The sequence below is a fragment of the Gymnoscopelus braueri genome (assembly GCF_963280865.1).
Source record: "Gymnoscopelus braueri genome assembly, chromosome: 3".
In the NCBI taxonomy this organism is placed as follows: Eukaryota; Metazoa; Chordata; class Actinopteri; order Myctophiformes; family Myctophidae; genus Gymnoscopelus; species Gymnoscopelus braueri.
Window position 1 is genome coordinate 41,753,845 of NC_137612.1, and position 22,402 is coordinate 41,776,246.

At 39.7% G+C, this 22,402-nt stretch overlaps 2 protein-coding genes across 6 annotated transcripts; both read right to left on the minus strand.

The window, feature by feature from the left end:
- Nucleotides 1-326: 326 nt before the first annotated feature.
- On the minus strand, nucleotides 327-17,409 carry idh3b (isocitrate dehydrogenase (NAD(+)) 3 non-catalytic subunit beta). Of its 5 annotated transcripts, none has more exons than XR_013932920.1 (12): nucleotides 17,351-17,409; nucleotides 15,353-15,526; nucleotides 13,659-13,779; nucleotides 10,143-10,203; nucleotides 9,899-10,031; nucleotides 7,388-7,521; nucleotides 7,131-7,233; nucleotides 6,348-6,494; nucleotides 5,222-5,316; nucleotides 4,967-5,027; nucleotides 937-3,353; nucleotides 728-844 (listed from the first exon to the last, which is right to left on the minus strand). XR_013932920.1 is itself a non-coding variant. In XM_080424130.1 (11 exons), the coding sequence occupies exons 1-11, from the start codon at nucleotides 17,390-17,392 to the stop codon at nucleotides 705-707; spliced, it is 1,149 nt and encodes a 382-aa protein (XP_080280256.1). In that variant the 5' UTR covers nucleotides 17,393-17,409; the 3' UTR covers nucleotides 327-704. The 5 variants fall into 5 exon arrangements, 2 of the variants coding, with proteins under 2 accessions (XP_080280256.1, XP_080280255.1); XR_013932921.1 differs by having other exon boundaries at nucleotides 741-844; nucleotides 933-3,353; XR_013932922.1 differs by having other exon boundaries at nucleotides 750-844; nucleotides 927-3,353.
- Nucleotides 17,410-18,711: 1,302 nt separating this feature from the next.
- LOC308081928 (G2/mitotic-specific cyclin-B2-like) lies at nucleotides 18,712-22,201 on the minus strand (the record flags this gene model as incomplete). Its single annotated transcript, XM_080423544.1, has 9 exons — nucleotides 18,712-18,822; nucleotides 18,952-19,062; nucleotides 19,168-19,305; nucleotides 19,475-19,711; nucleotides 19,792-19,950; nucleotides 20,037-20,324; nucleotides 20,549-20,899; nucleotides 21,153-21,260; nucleotides 22,184-22,201. The coding sequence occupies 9 exons, from the start codon at nucleotides 22,199-22,201 to the stop codon at nucleotides 18,712-18,714; spliced, it is 1,521 nt and encodes a 506-aa protein (XP_080279670.1).
- Between the last annotated feature and the right edge of the window lie 201 nt (nucleotides 22,202-22,402).

A 22,402-nucleotide genomic window follows, 5' to 3' on the forward strand; every position in this document is an offset into this window, starting at 1 on the left:
CCACTTGCATGTTTAGAATTTATTTAAAAACATAAACTGGGCTGAAAAAGGCAGAGTATCATTACATTTGAGGATTAGAATTTAAGATTTCTGTGAATGTATAGCCTTTCTATCCCATAATCTTTCTAGGTACATTTTGTTAGCAGCAGTTAGGCTATTAGAAACATTAGGTAGCCCATTAGATCAGTACAGACATGACATAATTTATATTAGGAGACTATGGGCCAGATTAGTAGAAATGGTACCACCTCATAATGTAATATCCCACTTCTGACACACCAAACAATTAAATATTGTCCACACACAATCATATCATAGCCATGATTTATTAATATACTCATAAATGGACATGGACATTTTTCAGTTCAAAATGAATAAATAGCAATAAATAAGACAAGTCTTCCTTATGTCCAGGAAAAGATGGTAGAGTAGAAGGGAATGTGTCTGAAATGTAACAGCATTATTGCATCTGAAAACAATATTTTGAACAGCTAAATATCAAAATTCTCACCATTCCTTTAACTTCTCGAGTCATTATGTGTAAAGCAGTGTTAGTTTATTTTACAGTTGTGCATTTCCTTTGGTTGAGTGTTTAAGTTAAGAGTATGGTGCGTACGTTGGGCTGTTTGCACGGTCTCTGTAGAGAGAGCAGGCTTATAATGAGATGTAAATGACATGCTGCTGACAGGCCTGTCAGTACAATACTAGACAGTCATGTTGGCAATGACAGCCCGGGTGAACTCGTCACTGGTAGCATAGCCTCCTAAATCTCCAGTGCGCACCTGTTGCAAACATAAGAAGAGCACATTACAAATATATACAGCTGCAGCAGCGTCGATGCACACTAAACACACACACACACACACACACACACACACACACACACACACACACACACACACACACACACACACACACACACACACACACACACACACACACACACACACACACACCATGGCCAGTGTTAGAGAGCCTTTAACAAACAGCTGTCACACACATTGAACAGGGGTGGGGGTGGGGGGGTCATAGAGCAGCTTCCCTCATCATAATCAAACACGTCACACTTTTGATTTTAAGAGCCATTATAACCTGGAGAATTGTATTATTATTTGTATTGATTTAGGCCATTCTCTAAAATAGTTATGTAATTCTGATCAATCTACAGCAACAGTCAACTGACCTCTGTGAATCACAGTATTCAGTGACAAATCAGTGAGTTTCTAGTATAGCTAAGCTAAGGAAAGAATACAAAACCTTTTTTTTTCACCAATTCGATCCAATCATATTTTATTTGACAGTATTGGACCATAACATTATTCAGTGTTTTAAACATCCTGCACCAACTGTGACATTCAGTGATGAAACTGTCATTTATAATTCATACAGTAACCTGTTTAAGACCATTATAAATATGCATATATGACATGCCCTAAAAAAAACTTAACAAAACAAAAATACTAAGTACATGTGTGATCAAGAAAGCAGCTACATTTGACTTGCAGTGACAAAATTCTGATAAGACATTGGTTTGTTTGGTCCTGGTGAATGAATGAAAGGGATTTAAAAATATGAATTTCATGTCAATGCCAACTATTACAGCATAAATGTATCCATTACTGCAATTTCTACTGATATGCACTTAATAATTGACCAGTTTTGGCCTAAGCCCTTTGTGCCGTATGAGATCTCCTTCAGTCCATGTAATTTAGTAAAATAAAACAAAAGACTAAACTGGACATTTAATGCTCTAGACTAGAGCATCACCATGTCTTCAACATATAGGATCTCATCAAGTGATGCTGATTGGATCAGCTCAACTGACAATTAATATGGGACTATCATGGATATTTGGGGGCTATGGAGAATTTATTTACTTTAAGAAACAAATAAAGGAATGATTAGGGAGTTAAAATAAAAGTTATAAACATAGAGTGTCTGTTGTATGAAATGAGCTAAAAATAAACATACTGAGTCAAAAAGTCACCAACTTGTCAACAGAGCAGTATGGTCGTTTTGGGAGAACTGATGTTCACAGATATTAACTGAATGTTTAGAAAATTGGAGAAAGCATGTGAACTCTGCTTTAGCATGGTTCACCCTTGACCAGACTGTTAGAAACATCAAGTAACATGCACGGTGTTTACATGCCTCATTAAGATGCAAGCCACATCAATTTTACGATTTTGAGCCGTGATTGAGAGGTCAGAGCTGTTGAACTATTACAGTGAGTCATCGTAATGGAAAACGAGAACAGCAATTGCTGTGGGTGTGATCTCCAGCTGGTTCAGCTCTGAGTCATTAGACCCAACAAAGTGGAAAAAAGTCAACAGATTAGAATGAAACCTGTCGTAGAAAAGCAGGTTAGATTAAACCGTCTATTTGCAAGACTCTACATAAGCAAAAATCTTAATACAGAGGTAGACTGTATGGCTGAAGTGGCTAGCAAGACCATTAGCAGATAGACTGACCAAAGCTGAGGAGGACAGCAAAATAGGCAGATGGAAAGGTAGACCAGGCTTGCTGAAAATTCTACATCATCAAACAAAATGGTCTGAATGGACAAAAAAATTACAGCACAGCTGAAAAAGCAGTTAAGCTTAGTCAAACACACTGAAGAACATGAATATGAAGCCAAAACCGTCAGACATGGGGGTGGTAGGCGCAGAGGAATGACAAAAGATTTTGTAATACGAGTATGAGTGTGATACCATGTTACTCAACTGTGTTTCAGAGTTAACCACTTGAGACCTTTTACATAAAAATAAAAAAAAAGCCAATCAAAAAGCTCACAACACGTCGCATCGCGATGAGTTATGAGCTTTTAAATCTGCCATTTTTGAACAATGTTGAAAATGTTTACACGTTTAAAGTTTGGAGCATTTTTGAACATTTCTTATGACCTGCCCAAAATAGGGACACCAGGGTGGGAGTGGTTTTAAGCCTCATGAGGTGCCCTTTTCTAGTCACACCCAATACAAGCCAATTTAATTAGCAATGTATTGACAGATATGAAGTTTTTATAACAACATAACAGGTGGGGAATGCAAATGCAAACACAAGAGATAGCTGTCAAAGTGGTATGGTAGTTAAATGGGGATTAACATGTATCCAGTGCATGTTAATGCCTAACTCGTACTCCATCGCAAGAGACAAAAAAAAAATGACACCGTTGTGCACTGGAGCAGAAATGGAACTTAAGATGGCTGTCAAAAGTAAGGTAAATATCAACAGGGGCAGGGAGGCTCTGTGATAGAGACATCTTAGTAAACAGGTCTGTGACGCATGTTCTCCACTACGGCACGCACAAAGTCTGTGGTGGTGCCGTACCCGCCGAGGTCTCGTGTCCGCACCTGAGACACAAACAAACACACACACACACACACACACACACACACATTCATGGTTGTTGTGCGCACACAGGAGTGAGGGGATTATCAGAGGAGAGGGAAGAGGTGGGGCAACTAGCCAACAAATATTCTTCATAATCATCCTGACGTTCACATCTCACATTTCTGACCTTCCCCCAAGGTCGCCCTCATTAATTTTTAACCACTTAAGCCCTTTATACGGCGAGAGCCAAGGCTCACAGGGACAGACAGCAGAGCAATGATCATGATGGTGAATTGACCAACGAGAGCCCACGGATGGCTGACTTCATGTTAGAACACTGCTGTCAGCTTAGGTTAGCCTTAAGATAGAGACTTCACGGAGAATGGTTAGTTCACGTTGGTGAGAAAGTAAAAAAGAAAAATACAGTTGTCATGGAAACAGGTGCATGTAACCTTGCCGTTGAGGATTACAAGGAGAGAAAACGTGAGAGAGACATTGGAGGAGTCGAAATACATAAAACACACACACACACAATCAAATGAGTGACTTAAAGGCTCTCTAACACTCTTCTAGATGGGTTACAGTTTGATAGATAGTGTACTCAATGATTGTGAATGGGATTTGTGGTTCAAGAATGCACTCAAACACAATGGTTCTTGTGGGTGCTATTACACCCAGAGGGCCTTCCAAACCCCAGTAGAGTTATCTGAAGGGTTTGAGGCTTAGATTTAGTTTTACTGGATCAAGTAATACGTATTTTTTTCTTTTTTATCTTTGCAACTGAATTCTGCAGCAGAGGGAGGCTGGAACGCCTCCCTGTTCACTGGCTGGTATTCAGTTGTTGCCTGCCTTGTTGAACAAATTACCAGGAAATACTGGTAGCTTTATGAATCTCATTGACTTCAGTGGTAGAGCTCTTCAAAAACAAACTCTTAAGGAAAAGTTTACCATCAACAATTTCTCCTTAAAATATTACTCTAAATGCATTGTATTAAGTATAGCATTGCTCTGACCCACAAAACCCATAAGTGAAGGTTTGCGATAGAAACACAAGCAGTCCATTTGCAGACAGGCGCTTGGCCTTGCATTCCTATTGTACTGACAATAGTACCATGTAGTGTTACATTGATTCACTTACACAGCAAAACTACAGCAAAGCAAAGCCTACTCCCACTCTGTGAATGATTAAAAAATATTTGTTGTAGTTGGCCCACAATGCAACAATGAATTGCGCCAGATTCCTTGCAGGAAATCTTTAAAAAAAACCTGAATAATGGCTGACTTTCTGTTTTAAAAGAAGTACTGTCAGAGTCAACTACAGCTCCCCTTTAACCACTTAAGTGCTTGTAGATATTTTCAAATAAAAAATGATATTTGGGGAAAAGGATGACGTGCCCAAAATAGGGAAGCAAGATTGAAAGTGGTAAACTGTGTTATTAGTTGCTGACACATTGTTGCATTCAACACCAAGTTGTCTTACAAAAACCCATTGTGTACTATCATGCTTACACCCATGTCAAGGTGGATGTATCTTTTATTAGCCTGAAGGATGTACCAGTGGGAATATGCTGAACTTAACACTAATGCACACGCACGTACACACACACACACACACACACACACACACACTCACCTTGCCCTGTTTAATGACCCTCTTGACGGCATCTGATATCATGTTGGAGTGATATTCCAGACTGCGAACAATACAGTGACAGTTGAGACAAGGCCAAAGGTGTCATGTTGTACATACGTATGTCCACATTCACTCAAAGCCATCTTTAAAGCCTGGGGGGGGGGGGGGGGGAGGGGGGGGGGGGGACATGCAAGACCCAGGAAAAAAACAAATATCATGTGGTATATTTAAAAAAAAAGTGCAGCCATGACTCACTTGAGGTGCCGAAGCATGTTGGCCGAGCTGAGCAACATGGCCGTGGGGTTAGCGATGTTCCTGCCTACAGCCTGTGCAAAAGGGTGACGTGCACCCTAACGGAGAACAAAAAGGAGACAGGGGTTCAGGGATTTTGCAGCTCTGTAGGTCCTGTTAAACCCCTCAAGACTTAGGAAACTGGACCTGAGAGTTGGCTCTGCACTTACGTTGACCATCTACACCAAATCGCTTTGCCGAAAATAGCCGATCTATGAGCTCATAACGCGCCACGTTGATGCGTTGCGAGTCTGTACATCGGCTATTTTTGGCTAATGTTCCCCCAGAATATGGATGCTGGGTTAATCAATTTCATCATTTTTATTATGAACAACCTTTACATAATGTGTTGTTTTCTTTTCTCTACATGGGAGAGCATCCAATCTCATTCTCAATTGCAGCGATGAAAGACTAGCTGTCTAAAGGGTAAACAAAGCTAGGCGTACCTGGTGTTGGCTGGCTGTGTGGGAGTTTTGGATCGTGTGCATGTTGATGTGAGTGCAGGTGAGGGGGCACCAGCTTATATTAGACATGGCTGTCACTGTAGCAACATTATCACTTTTAATGGGCACAATTGTTGTTAAATTAAATCTAACCATGGAAAGGTTTCTCCCCCCCCTAGTATACAGTACAGTATGTCTTGGGTTACAGAAAAATAGATAGAATAGAATACATTATTGTGTGTTTATATTGGGAATCTATTCAGCTTGAAGAAGACCACAGCAATCTAGGAAGGCTTATACTAGTTCAGAATGATTGAATCAAACTGCTGTGTTGTCTAACCCTAACCCATTTACTGCAAAATGTTCATTTTCCACTTGAAGTACCATGAATGAATCACTGTAATCTTGGGGAAACAGCCAGCCCAAGAGTTCAACACTTTTAATCCCTATCAGTGTCCTATCAGATTTGGATTTTGTCTGTTAAAGATATTATTTGATTAATCAAACTTGTATTTCTCACTGACATAATGTATGCTGAGATCATTATTTGAGATAAAATGTCATGATTGTGACAGCCCTGGGACCAAGACAAAAATAAGAGGTAATATGGACACACAACACAACTGCACCGCTGAGCGCAAACTCACCGTCTCAAAGACAGCATACTCAGCGCTGTAGCTTTCCCCAGGCACCACACCGGCCCCTCCAACCAGCCCCGCTGCCAGGTTGTCAATGATGTTACCGTACAGGTTGGGCATCACCAACACGTCAAACTGGTACGGGTTCTGCACCAGCTACAGCGCACAGGGAGGGATGATTTTTTTAAACATTCAGTGCAACAATGGAATTTTAAAAAGGAAAAAAAAGCAACACAATTGTCTATTATTCATAGTTTTGGCCATATATTGTAGATAACCATTTTTCTGCTTGCTTTTGGTTTTCTCTACATTCATTAAAATGTTACCAAACTCTCCAGAATAATTGAGACGATGTTGGCTAAAACTCACGGCACAATTTGAATTTTCTTCGTAATTCAATCTTTCCTTTCTACCAAGACTTTTCAAATCATTCCGTAATCAGGTTTCAATCCGGTCTAAAATACATAAAACAACACCCCTGTTTAATTTAGTGTGTTTGATTTCCAATCTCAAACAAGTTTCAGGTCTCTAAAAGTATTTTATTTTCATACTGTACTGAAATGAATGGAATCCAATGGCTTCCTCAGTATCAAACAAACGGTATGCTTTAGAAAATGGTTGGCAGTGATGTCAAGCATACCATGGGGTGTAGTCAGTACAGTACTTAAATACACTCTACACTGCCCTTTCATGGAACCAAAATTAAATGTTGATCTTTAATATGCATGACAAAAGCATAACCTATTCTCAGTCATTTGGGTCAGTAATGACACAACGGATAATTGTACATACCTGCATACAACAGTTATCAATGATGATGTTCTCATATGTAATTTTGGGATACAGTTGTGCCACCTCAGCACAGCACTGCAGGAAGAGACCATCAGCAAGCTTCCTGTAGTGAAATTTAAAGAAAATTAGAGTACATCTCAATATAATTGTACAAGATCTGGCCAGTTTCATGTCATTTCAGACAAATGACAATTAAATTGCTTGCATGAGCTAAATCACAAGACAATGAGCAAAGTGTTGCTCCAAGTCATACTGACATGATGTTGGCCTTATGGACGGCTGTGACCTTGCTTCGTCCTTTCTTGGTGGCGTAGTCGAAGGCAAACTTGGCAATACGCCGGGATTTCACTCTCGTGATGATCTTCAGACATTCAACAACTCCCGGCACACTCTGCAGAGTGAAGTCAGGCCATGTTAATTCTCACAGACATTCCTGTTTATGCAGAGTTAAGAAGACTATAGTGGCCTCTGAAACAATGCCCACTTCCTGGTTTGCAGTAGTAGTAGTTACTGTATGTGCGTAGGACCTCTGTATTTATTCCAGGGTGTAATGTGGAATAATTGAATACAAATAACTTTTTTGAATGGAGCAGCAAATCTTCAGATAATGATATCTTGGGTTCTGAACATTCTTTCCAAAATTTCACGTGTTTTGCCATTGCGGTAAAACACGTGAAACACGTCAATGGCACTCAATGAGTTAAGTGCCTTGCTCAAGGACACTTCAACACCTAGACCGGGGCCAGGGGGCACAACGGGACCTTCTGTTTCCCAGGCGTCCTCTCCACCCAGTCAGCAGTGTGTGTGTGTGTGTGTTCTTGTCATTACTAGCTAAGGCTACAGAAACAGGAGATAGGCTTCTACCCTATGGGCCACATGGCTTGGAAACCGTTGGTTTCCAAGGCTACTTATTAATCCTTAATCATACGCACTACAGTAACAAAAAAGAAAAGGGTGTTGAACAACTTCTAAAGTTATAAAAAATAACTTGTTTTACAAGATATGACTCATATATATATATATATATATATATATATTACAGGCCTGCTTCATTTGAATGAAATCTGACATGAATCTTTTGTCTAGCGAAACGTAAGCAATACAATTCCTCGATAAAACTGTGAGTGTTCCCCATCCCACATACATGATCATGCTGTTTTAGTTATATCCCAGCACATCATACGTTTCCCAACCACACTCTTTGCCATGTTGCCCAAATATTTAAATAAAGTCAATGAGTCTTTATTTGTACAGTACATTCCTTGTATGAACATTTCACAACAAAATCAGAAACATATACTACCAAATCTGGCTCATGATGTATTTACCATTGTTTTAACCTTTTATTTAGATGCTGCAATCTAGAGTGAATTATTTTATTATTATTATTCATCAAAATAAAAGACAATAAGTTAGATTATTTAGATAGATCGTTAGATTAAATATTCTATCCTGAAAAGGCATAGACTATAGTCTATGTAAACATGAATTAAGTATCACAAATCCATCACGTTGATCTACCTAATTTGACTGTAGTCTGCACTTCACCAGTAGGTCACTGCCTAAGCTTCAAGTAATTACCGGTAACCTATTTTCAATACAATTGCCTAAGTGGTTCAATGCTTCACAAAAGCTTAATTTTCCCATAACTATTGTAAACCAGTACTGCTGTTGTAGACGATAATCACGGCCCTGCTGAATCTAACATTCAGTACAACAGCACGACCTTGAGTGTGATATTGCTTTTTTCTTTTTTGCAATAGAGATTTGGTGTAGAAGGGAAAAAAGCGGTCCAAGTACAGTTGTAAACTGTTTGTTTACTCCAAATATCAGTCAGATGTGTTCCCAGACTAGGTGCTGAACCATTTTCAGCATGGTATCCTATGGCATTTTGGACATGTCATTATAGGAATTTTATATATATCTTTTTTTTTTTACAAAAATAGCTGATCTTAAGCTCTCAACACATCATGATGCAAAGCACTGTGAGCTTGTAGGTCGGCTATTTTTGCCGTGCGACACCATCGTACAACAAAGTATAAAATAGGACTTAATGGTAAACAACAGGCTAACATCTACAGTACTCTAGCCAGCGGGAGTGATAAATTACAGTAACAAACATTCAAGTGCTGTTATACTGCATATCATCACAAATCTTTGCAATTAACGATTTAGCTGTGTTTTGGCATTGAACATTGGAGCATAACGTATAAATAAATAAAAACATTTATGTTTGCCTTTTAGGCTTTATTAACAAAAATTGGCAGTGGCAGACATGTCCAATAACTTACATATCGTCTCTGTCAGGTGGAAACCTCATATGTAAAATATAGCAAAAGTAGCAAATCGACAAGCTCAAAACGCGTTTCGAGCTTGTGGATCTGCTACTTTTGTGTGACACTGAAGTATGTTCAAGTAGGGCATTAATTTACGAAAAAACACAAAACGTTAGAATATGGAGATAGGAGGTTTCTGCCCGACAGCAACGATATACAAATAAATGACCGACAATGTACCAATAATCAAAATAAATCATTTACAATAGCCAAAACAGGCCATGCATTTAATAATTGTATACTTATACTAAAACATTTGAAAAAAAAAGCAAAACAAAAAACAGATTTACAAGCTCACACGGTATTTATACAAATGAATAGAAAGGATTCTGACTGATTATGCAAAAAAAGGGGTTCATTATCTCAAATAACTGCGAATAGGCCATATTATGACAGGCTTAATAGTAGTAAATAAGAATCATGTACAGGTACCTCATGCTCCAGGGAGCTGTATTCTCCCTCGGTTTGCTCACGGATGATGACCAGGTCCAGGTTGTTGTGGCGTGTGCTGTAGCCAGGCAGGCTGTTCACATGAACCACATTAGCAAACAGGTCCAGTTTACGCCTGAGCCACAGACAGAGAGGGGGCATCAAGTACAAATAAAAATAAAACAATCAACTCAAAACACAGTCTTTGGTGCACACACACACACAGAAAATTTAGTTTCCATATTACCTCAGTCTCATCTCATAAGATGCCAGCTCCCCTTTGAACTCCATTGGGGTGTGAATTTTTCCTGGTTAAACAAAAAGTGCCAAATAAATTATTATACGTTATTTGTTGACAAAGCAGTAAGCTTGAGTAGTACAGTAATCATACTTTGGAAGACCATACTGGTGTTTTGGCAATGCTTACTCCACCAACTACATGCTTGTTGTATTGACTGCTTGCAAATTCCCAATCAAATGTGTATACCTTTCCAGGAAGCCAGTGGTTTCCATTGATTTCAGTACAGTATGAAATCAAACTCACTTCAGATAGATAATTTAACAGTGAACATTATATCATCTTTTTTTTGTGTTTGAGTTTGAGTTTTGAGGCAGTTCAAACACCAGCTTATTTGAAAAGTCTATCCGAAATAAGTCCCTGGAGAAAGAATTGTGTTATGAATGAAATTCCACTATCTATGTATTCCTCATGGTAATGTGAATATTAGACGAAGAAAGCAGAGAATCTTGAAGTGGGTTTATCACCTGAAAGTCTGAATTTTAAAGAAAAGAACCCACAGGGAAATCAAGAAGTTATAAAAAAATCACACCCTGTGTGAAGTGGGCGGTGTCTTGCTAGCTAATCACAATACTGAATGGAGTCAACCAATCATGTACAAAAGATAAATACATTTATTGAAACACTCTTTATGATGGACGAAACCATAACTTGAAAAAAACAAATATTTGGTTTTTTTCAAGTTATGGTTGCTTATATAGGGCTATGCACATGTGTCATGTGACACTGGCCAATCACAGTCCTGAATAGATTGTGATTGGCCAATCACAGCGCAGCGCAGGATAATTCTACTAATTTCCTGGGCCCAGATCACAGCGCAGGAAAATGTACATTTTTCCAAATCTCACTTATAGGGGCGGTTTCACCGCCCAAAAATCACACCCTGTGTGAAGTGGGCGGTGTCTTGCTAGCTAATCACAATACTGAATGGAGTCAACCAATCATGTACAAAAAATAAATACATTTATTGAAACACTCTATGATGGAAGAAACCATAATTTAAAAAAAACAAATTTATGGTTTTTTTAAAGTTATGGTTTCTTATATAGGACTATGCACATGTGTCATGTGACACTGGCCAATCACAGTCCTGAATAGACTGTGATTGGCCAATCACGGTGCAGGGTTAGGCGGGGTACATTTTTGGCCAATCACAGCGCAGGATTTGTTGTACAAATATCCAAACCTCACTTATAGGGGCGGTTTCACCACCCAAAAATAAAAATTAAATAATGCTTTGGATAACTGTCCCTATACATCTGTATAGGGACAGATTGAGTTTGAGTTTTGAGGCAGTTCAAACACCAGACTTATTTGAAAAGTCTATCCGAATATAGTCCCTGGAGAAAAGATTGTGTTATGAATGAAATTCCACTATCTATGTCTTCCTCATGGTAATGTGAACATTAGACGAAGAAAGCAGAGAATCTTGAAGTGGGTTTATCACCTGAAAGTCTGAATTTTAAAGAAAAAAACCCACAGGGAAATCAAGAGGTAATACAAAATAAAAAATAAATAATGCTTTGGACAACTGTCCCTATACATCTGGATCATCTCTGAAGTCACAGAGATGATCTCAGGCCGTTATCTTGTAGCCTATGACTTTAAGTTAATACAGATCATCAAAGTAATGCTTGCTAGGCAATCTTCATAAGAATCTAAAAGTAAAATAATACATGTGCAGTTATAGTAGAGACTGTGACACGTGAGAGAAGGTTGAAAAAGAACAAAGGCAACACTTGTGCACCATGCACAAACGGTTCAGCCAGCATGAAGTCAAAATTTGCCCAGTCAGGCCCAGAACCCAAAATTTGTTTGACACCCCTGGGATAAATAATTTATTTTATTAATTAAGTATTTAAAATAAGAGTAATTAAACGAAAATAAAAGAATTGTATACAATTCTTCACTTCCTACAGTACTTCCTACTAGTGTCTGTGTGAGCCGAGTTCAGTGTGGTGCCTGCAGACTTAGTTTGTACGAGAGCAAAATGAATAAAAACAAATGTTGCTGGAGAGCTTCTTCAGTTTGTGTACAGTTCTCGTACGGTGCACGCTTGTGACATAACAAACAGACCACCATCATCTATTTACTGTGGGCAAAAAACTAAAAGCATTTCAGCTATAAACCTCTTCGTATGTGGCCATACGTATATAGTGTATGGGCTGCAAGTTTGATATCCTTGGTCTAAAATTAAATATCCTATGTTCCTACCTGTCTAAATGCAGTGCATAAGGCTAGTGTTAATTAGTTGCAAAGGTGAAGTATGCCCTCTTGTGGTATAAAAGTTAACATGAGCTTCAGAGAAATGCTGCAGAAAACATACATTCAAGACATGACATACAAGTTAAACAAGAGATAGCATTCTTTGCTGTTACTTCCTATTATGCAAGTATAAAAAAGGGTACAATTCTCTACATTGTCGGTTAATAATGAATACATTATGTACATGGTAACTGTCTATAGGACAAAAAAAGTTGGCGACTCCTGAAGTATGCATTGGTTGTAGTCAATGGGCTGTAATAATACCAGTATGGTCTTTCTTTAAGTATAAAAATCTAAGCTTCGTTAAATTTGAGACAAAAAGTTTTAGGGCACGATCACACATCTGCTTCATCACGTGGACTTCAAAATGGGGCTATCGATCCTACCTATTTTCATATTGTGATTTATGGCGGTGATACAAGATCCGATCACAGGGGCGGTGGGAGTGTCATATATGGTAACGATTTAAACATGAACGAAGAGACTGCGTGTTTTTTTTTTAGAAAGAGTTGGACCTGTGGCTTGCAGGGATGGAGAAATTTGTTTGAGACATGGAAGTTAACCTGTTATTGAGAGAGAAATCCGTGATATACAATGCAATCATCAAACCGAACAAGCGCGTGGTTGACCCCACTTGACAGGCTTTCTGCTTGCAGTGCTCCTTCAGTGAGCCAACCACTGCAACGTAAGTCAAACAAATAACACAGCAGCATTTCCAAGCGGCTAACTTCCGGCACTGCCCACAATCCACAAGACAATGGGTAACTGACGCGTTCGACACCGTGGCATGCATCGTCTACTCCTCTTCCGGCCCGAATGTATGAATGTGCCTTTACTATACAATTGTGGGATGAGTGAGGGCTGATTTAAGCAGTTAAACCTGGCCTGAGTCAAACTAACTGGACTCAGAGATGGGTTTGACTGCACACCTATTGTGCTCACTGCATAAATCAGCCATCCCAACACACACTCGGGGAGAGCCACTCTCTGGACAGAACACTATATCTGCTCTCCCCTGTAACAGTTTCTCTGTAGTGATGTTTTTTGTTTTCTGTAAAGCAAATGGAAATAAAATCTTGTTACTTTAACAAACCTTGGCTGTCCTACAAAGTTTTTAGCGCACTCTTGTTTTTGTTCCTATTTTTCTCTACAATTTTTCTAACAATCCACAGATTAAACCATTTCAGCAAGAGAAAGTACCTTTCATGGCCACTCTGTTGGTCTTCATAGAGTCCACCACTTGGTCCAGCTTCTCCTCACTGGCCATGTTCTGTACCTCACTTAAGTGGAACTCCTCAAACTCAACAGGGACATCACCTGCCTGTGGAATGAATGAAGGGGCAAACATCACAATAGAAGCAGTCATGGTGAAAAGCGTAAGGAAACATAAAATAAGGAACAATATTTAAAGTGTTGGGAATGGAATTTAAATTCAACATGTTGGGAATGGAATTTAAATTCAATGTGGTGACTTCTGTTATTCATGCTGAATCAATTTGATTCTCATCTAAAGAATCTGCACATTATGAAAGCCTGGGTCATAATTATTTATAAAGCATCTTATCTGAATAATTAAACCATGCTATGCCTGATAACCTTTGTTTCACTACACCATTGCATTTGCTGTATTATATTCTACATAACCAACTGGCTGTCCATCAGTCTGCCTCAGTTTTGAGTGGTAAATCTAACTCTCTTCCCCCATGTGCTCTTCCACTGTCAGGACAGTGTTCTCCGTTGCCTTCATCTCGCTCTTCATGTCTTCATTTCTCTGCCATGTGGAGAGGAACTCTTGTGACAAAGCCTTTTTTTCTCTCGTTAGCTGGAGTAACTTTTGCGACAAAGCCTGTTTTTCTTTTGCTAGCGTGATGAACATGTGTGACAAAGCCAGTTTTTCGTTTCTTAGTTCGATTCTCTCCTCCTCCCATTTCTTCTCCTCCTCTGTCTTCTCTTCCCTGAGGTTTGTAATCACCTTGTAGTCCCTTTTCTTCTCTTCCTCCATCTTCTCTTCTTGCAAGTTTTGCCTCTCAGTAAGGTTGTCTTTCATCTCCTTCCATTCGATGAATTTCTGGTTAATTTCCTCCATGGCCTTCAGGAGGGCATTCTCTTCTATTTTCAAGGAGGCTGACATGTGAGGGTCCACTGCCTCTTCAGCCAGCACTTCATTCTGGGCTTCAGGTAATGGAGGTGGATTGCTCATGTTCGCATCTCCTTTACTCTTTACTTTGGAAAACAAACGTTTCATCCTACTCAGTAAACTGTCTGTTTTTGAATCTGCATATGATTTGGACATTATTAAAATCAACTCTAACCGGCTGTACAAGTATACCAATGGCCAAGCGAAGGTCTGACATGTCTATATATATCTCCTAACTCTCACATTTGAGTGCTGATTGGAGAGAGTATTGATGATGACATGGTTGCTATGGAAGCAGAGATCAAACGCACACATTTTTACGGCATTGTGTGCCTATGGATTGAGCAGTCTCATCAGAAGAGTATTTGTCTGTGTGTCCCCTATATGTCTTTATGTCACCATGTATTCATGTTCCTCAGATCTTTGTGCCAATTTCAGACCTCCGAGTCCTCAGAGAGAAGACGATTCATGCCACAATGGCCGATAGCTCAAAGGAGAGAGAAGTTGAGCGTGAGATGTTCAAGCTGCCATTTAAGTTCAAAGGGTGAACACAGACCCTTGATAAATTCCTCTCTTGTTTTTTCTCAGCCGTTGCAACTATGGCTGTTCCCCATAAACTCTGTAACAATCCAACCATTAAACCGGTGACAAGTAAATCTTGCGTGGTAAATCTGAATCGTTTACCACCAGCGTTCATGTTGTGCAATCTTTGTAGAAGATGACACACAGCAGAGGGCTCCATTACTGTTAGAAATACCTTGAACACTTCCTTGACAGCCGTCATCAGCTCAGGTCCCACTCCGTCCCCTGGCACCATAGTAACTTTGAAAGTGGTGTCAGCGCGGGCCGGGGGAGCCTCTGGGGACCACATACCGGCCGAAACACTGAGTGGCCTCGAGGCCAGCTGCTGCCTCGTGGGACCACTGAGGCCCTGAAGAGAGGATAGAGAGCACACAACGGCAGAGGTGAAACACACGGCTATCTATTTGATATAGCCTCTATAGGACCAAACAAGGTAGTTCTTAGATGGTTGGGTATTTCCGTTTTTGTTTGGTCAGCAGATTAATTAAGAGAGGGGCCTAAAATAAGGCCTTAACAGTCCGTGGTAGTTGTTAAATGATTTGTGTTGTGGTTTATTACCATGCATAGTTAAGTCCCTATATTGCAGGCAGTGGTGGGAAAAGTACTCAAATTCTTTACTTAAAGGGATACTTCACTTTCACATAAAATAAACATTAAAAATAAATATAAAAAAAAAATGAAAGAAGTTATGGCAAAATAAAGGCCCCCTCACACATTAGTAGGACACTCTAATGCGTGAGGGGGCCGTGATTTTTCCATTACTTTTTTCATTTATTTTTAATATATTTTTTAAATGTTTATTTTATGTGCAAGTGAAGTATCCCTTTAAGTAAAAGTACCAATACTGCAATATAGAAATGCTCTGTTACAAGTAAAAGTCCAGAATAAAAAATTTACTTGAGTAAAAGTACAAAAGTATTGGCATAAAAATGTACTTAAAGTACCAAAAGTAAAAGTACTAAATATTTGAAAATAGCCGATCTACAAGCTCACAACGCGTCGCGTGAGCTTGTAGATCAGCTATTTTCAAATAGCCTAGGTATAAAATAGGGCTAAAGTGGTTAATGTATGTTTAATAATATAATAATTTATATCTGAAAAGTAACTAGTAACTAAAGTTTTCAAATAAATGTAGTGGAGTAAAAGTACAATATTTGCCTCTGAGATGTAGTGGAGTAGAAGTAAAAGTATTGGAAATTGGAAATACTCAAGTAAAGTACAAATACCTCAAAATTGTACTTAAGTACAGTACTTAAGTAAATGTACTTAGTTTCTTTCCACCACTGATTGCAGGCCCCTCTACATAAAACAGAGATGACGACCTAACAACATTAAATGTCATATTAAATGTCAACATTGACAAATGACAATACTACTTTCAAAAGGCAAGAGTATACTGTTGAATTGTTATAATTCAGTGGCACACTGATCAGTGACTCATTTATGTGGGTAACCAGACGAGTGGGCACCTGAGAAGTCTGGGCACCTCAATATTAATTTGCTTTGGAAAATGGTCTGAAATAAGGTCAAGTATACAAGATTTGAACATTTAAGGCATGTCATTTGCTACAAAACCTGTGGATGTGTATGGGCATAAACAAGAATTTGAAGGTTAAATGTTAAAGGTTAAAACATGTATGCCTACTACTTCACATTCTTTGAGACCATTTTACAAAGCATACTTTTTTCTTGGGGGGAGGAATAGCAAGTTTCACATTGAGGTGCCTGCTGTTCCTGTGTCCATTTATTCTATAATGGTTTAGTTGTGTCAAATACATTTTACATTAAAGTACGGCGTAGCTTGCACAGAAAACATAATCTTAAAGCTATCAGATCTTGTCGGCAACGACAACATATGTTGTCGTTTGCCGACAAGATCTGATAGCTAGATATCGGTACTACGTAGTAGAATCGTAATGTATTTGACTGACAACAGACGTTATAAATGACTCACTCAAAGCATCAATGTGCCCCTGAGCTCAGCTCAGCTCATGGGATGAGAGGAACGAACCAGCTAACGTTAGGTAACTTAAACATGTAGCTTCATTTCCTTTGACAGTAACAATTACACAATAGTCTGGAGTTCATGTTCAAGGAGACATTCATCCGCCCCTGAGTCCTGACATTATTATTTACAGAAACGGATCCTTTAGGTTAGAAACACACTACTCACCTTGACCAATGTTACTAAGCTTCCTCTCAAGGCGGCCGCCATCGTTGCTGTACGAGTGCTTTCTGTCTGTCAACTGACTAGCGTTCTGAGCTAACGTGCAGAGATTAGTTCTTCTTCTCTGCTGTAGTAACACGTCAGCGCCGCCAAGTGGAGTTATAAGAGAACTTCACCCATTTTCAATCTTATCATAGTCTATGATCTTATCTCAATGTTTGTTTGTTTTTTCAGAAACCTGCCAACCACACAATTGATGTGGATTTCAAGCTTATAACAACTACAGCCTTTCTCTTCCTGTGACATGATGATCGTGTGAGTGACACACATATTGCCAAATATTTATTTTAATTTTCAACATAATAAACACACACTACTGAAAGGAAATTAGACCTTCAATTCAAGAGTAAGAGCTAGCCGCAAGCAACTCTTAGATCCTATTTTATATCTGGAATCTAGAGTTGCAATACCAACCCTTGACAGCCCATACATTCAAACAGAAAAGTCCAGTACAGTGCAGCTGTACGGAAATCTTGAATTATCCTCTATCTGCAAAGTTTTGGTTTCATAAAAAGACAAGCTAAAGACAAGTTTCATAAAAGACAAGCTACTTTCTGTCAAGAATTTCCATGCAGGTGATAATTTTGTTTTTTGGAAATCACTCAGTCTTTTCTAAATTGTACATAATGCAGGAGGCAGTTGTGCTATTGAAAACGAACGCTTCCAAACTCGAAAAAGTATCACATGCACGGAATTTATTGACAGAAAGTAGCTCATAACATGTCTATGGTGGATTTTTATGAAACAAAAACGCAGATAGAAAGAGGATCATTCAAGCTTTCTGTACAGCTGCAATGTTGGTGAAATAACATCGTTTAATACAATCAGTACTGTTTGGATGAATAGGCTGTCAAGGGTTGGTATTGCAACTCTAGAGTCCAGATATTAAAAATAGGATCTAAGAGTTGCTTGTGGCTAAGTCAGAGGAATCACTCCCAGGGTTCAAACTGCTCATTTCATAGTTTGTTGCATAGGTGAGCTACAGTATAAGCCATTTTAGTATTCTGAAGTGACCAAAACATACACACGTTACCTTAAGACACCAGAAACCTATTTTAGTAATAAACAGATAAGAAAAGAGTTGCATTTTGTAATTCAATCTCAGACACACCAATACTTCACAAAACACATGCCCTCTAAGCAAGGTACCCTAGCTCAGTTTCCGTCATAATATAGGGATTTAACTGCTGCAGAGTTGAACACTGTTACACCTCTGTAAACAACACTGAAAGGTAAGGAACTTATAAATACAGGATCTGCTCAGTATAAAGTGCAAGTAATAAACATCAGTATGCATATGTATGTCTTCAGGGATTGTCAAGCAGGAGATCAGCCAGGCTCTTCACAGTAGGTGACTGCAGTTCAGTTAAGAGGGCGATTTTCATCAGCTTGCTCCCAGAGTACTTGCTCTTGACAGCCTATTGGAGAGTGAAATTTTTGCATTAGTATTCATCTATCTAAAATTTTAAATATCTCCATCTTACTCCATTAACTTAGCCTCGCGTGGCCAGACAATAACTACCAAATGCCTTCATTTGACAACTCACCTGGAACTTTGTTTTCCCCTCGTTGACGACAATTACATTCCTAGCGATGTGCTGCATGATTGGCATTAGGTGGGCCTCATCATAGGTGGTGTAGTACTGCTCTGTAGGAGCCTGCAACACATGAAGCGAAAACGACCACAACCGAATGACCAAATGTCAAGCTAACCATCTGTACTAACAAGCCAATATATCCCCCATTGATTCTATTCAACTCACCCATGGCAGGCCATCCAGCAGCTGGGAGAGGCACAGGGAAGCAGCAGCGATCTCAGAGGGCCGGTAGTGAACCATGTTGTAGTCAAGGAGTGTCAACTCCATCAGATACTTGGCCAGCGTGTGTCTCTCCACAGTACACTAGAACAAAGCAAACAAACAGCACATTACAGTGTGGAGATTCAGTCCTAAAGATCAGATTTGAGAAACGAATCAGATTTGCCTGCAGTGCGAACAAAGCCTTAGTACAGAGGGTCCAGTCTTATCACTACAGCTTCTATGTTAGTGAACCATGTGAACAGAGACTCACGCTTGCAGCCTTGGAAGCTCTCCTGAGGAAGTGCAAGGGCAGCGGGCGCCCCAGCTCAAAGTTGAGGCACCTCAGCATCACCCGCTCCATCTGTCTAATCTGAGTGGTTGTGAAAGCGTTGTCTGTGATGTAGGCAAAGTCCTGGACCTCTGGGGTGTACATCTCCTCGTACTTTGAGGCCAGCAGCATGGCGGTGACACCAACAAGCTGGAGTTTCTTTCGTGAAACTGGCCGAACCTGTAATACATCACAACTCATTAAAAAAGGAAAAGAAACATAAGAGCAGATTAAATGGCAAATGTGTAAGTTGGCCTTACTTGCAGAAAACGATCCAAGATGGCAACTGTCAGATACAGTGTCTCCTGCAGCAGCTGGAATCTGGAATGAACCTGGATCAGCCAGTCGATTAGGAGAGCTCGCATGCGTGGGGTTATATCGTAGCCTTTCATGTATCCGGGTCGCACAGCCTGCTGTACCTGTACAAAGCAAAATATTTCATTACACTGCTGCAAGATGCCAGGTCACATCATGTAGTAAAAAAAATGCCTCTGGCATCACATACCTCTAGATGCATTAGATATGCATATATGTCTTTCACATATTCAGAACATAGCTGGAGCATGTCTGAATCCCCTGCGTCAATGTCCTCTACTGTGAGGAGCATGTCAGAGAAGGCCTGGCACAGCTCCTCTTCCTCCGTCATGGAAACATCTGCAGGTTGTTCAGGAACAGTGGAGGAACACACTTGCGGAGGGGCCTTTACTCTGACCAGCTGTGATGGCTTAACAATGGCTACTTTGGGTTTCTGCTTCAATGTTGTCTTAGTTGAAGGTTTGGCTGCGCCACTTCTCTAAGAAGGAGAAAAAGCACAACAAATGGTAAAACACATTCTTCTTCAGGGTTAAACTGTAGGTAATTTGTATCTTGTATATAGTTTAAATCACTGGTTCTGAACATCGGGTCCAGGGACCATGCACAAGGGACCCAAATGGACCCAAATGGACCCTTACGGGTCTCTAACTCTGAGAATGTACATGTGATGCTAGAACCGAGTGTGGACTAGCCAAAACTAACTTGGGACTCCTGTATCGCTGCAGTGCTGTAAGCTCTGCTGTCGATGCTGTTATCTCTGCTGGTGGTGTGCCTCTTTCCTCTCCTAGCCGCGCCTTGGTTTGCCTCCCACAGTGTCAGTTTGCTCGCTACTGGTTTCGGGTGCCTGACGCAGTGCCCTGCCTGCAACATCCTTCTGTCCCTGACCATGTCTGTGAGCCTCGGAACGACTCTGGAGTGGTCCACGTCTCTGTGCTCCATAAATGGTGCATTTCCCCATACCTGTACCATCCATGGTACGGGAAGGGTCATTTGTAGCATAGACATCATGAAGTAGAAATCATCCTGGGCCTTTTCCTGTTGTACTCTGTTGTCCTGAAAGTGTACAAAGGGAAACAAAAGGGACCCTTACATTAGAGGTCCGTAACTCTGAGAGTGTACAAATGGAACCAAATGGACTAACATATTATAAGGGTTAATTTGGTTTTGTTTAAATTAACAGTCACTTTAAATTAACACTGAGGATTTTGCAGTGTAGACCCAGAGATATATATATATTTTTTTAAAGGTATCAAACATGGGGGTCCTTGAAATTGGAAAGGTTGAGATTCAGTGTTTTAAATATTACCTTGGTATTAGATGCCTTGTTGGCAAAGTTGGAAAGCTCTCCAAGTGCACCTCTCTTTGGACCACCGACACACTTCCTGGTGTGTGAACGGTTCTCCACGTCCCTCCACTGTTCGGTTACAAACATTGAAATACACAAACAAAAACGGTTGAACAACTGTTAGTTATAAAGTAGCCTTGGATCAAGACTATCACAGAAGATGTATTTTATCGAGTCTGACTTTTGCTTGTCAGACTCGATCAATATATGATAGTCTTGATCCGAGGCTAGTTAACTTAAAAAGCAAACGTATAAAATGTGAATACACATAATAATGTTGAACAACAAGCAAACATGAAACCAACGGCAACCCAAACTTAGCCCCGTTGGAGCTACCCAAATTGGATACAACAACGCAAAATAAGCCACAAACAAACAGATAAAACAAAAGATCCAAGCTGCATGTCGCTTGGCAACCAGCAGATTCAAGCTCATCACCTGCAGGCACCATATCATACAACACTGTTTACCAAACAGTGGGTCGGAACCCATTTGTGGGTTGCGGACACATTTTCAGTAAATGTTTATTCTTTGTTTCCTACATTTTATTTGAATTCTTATTATTTCAAAAAATGTTACTATAGGCCTACTTGTGAGGACATAAAAAATGCAAAGTTGTTCCATGAATTAAAAACAAATGCAATGATTTTTCAAAAGAATTTCACAAATAAAATAAAAATAAAAATAGAAAACAAATGTTTAAGAAGTAGTGTAAAATAGCCGATCTACAAGCTCTGCTTGGGTCCTGGGGAGACATCAAATTTCTCTTTTGGGTCTTGAGCTAGCTAGCCCTAGAATGTCTGTGATTGTACATACGTTTAAAAAGTTTGGGAACCAGTGCACTGGTTAAACCACTAGTCATAGATCATCGATTTTTGCTGTTATGTACAATGCAGTACATCTGGCCTTTGCCATCGAGTTGTTTTAGGTTTATCCAGCATGCAAACTGAACACCGCTAAATTATTTTAGAATGTATAATAATTTGACTCACCGCGGTGCTGAATTCCATGGAGGACAATATGTGTTTCACCACAAAAAATAGTTGAAAACACAGAATCAAACGTTGTTTGACTTATTTCAGTGTGTTTCAACGCTGATGGACGCTGCAGACAAAATGTAAACATAAACGTTCAGAAACAGCTCCGCCTCCTCCGATTGGCCAACGGCCCGCGGAACCCACGCTGCCCATTGGTTACTGGGGTACACCGCG

Coding starts and splice junctions, on each gene's coding strand:
- idh3b (XM_080424129.1), bottom strand. CDS start 17,392: ATGGCGGCCGCCTTGAGAGGAAGCTTAGTAACATTGGTCAAG. Junction 7,522..9,898: donor ACAGCTCCCTGGAGCATGAG/GTACCTGTACAT, acceptor TTCACTCTGCAG/AGTGTGCCGGGAGTTGTTGA. Junction 5,028..5,221: donor AACATGCTTCGGCACCTCAA/GTGAGTCATGGC, acceptor TATTGTTCGCAG/TCTGGAATATCACTCCAACA.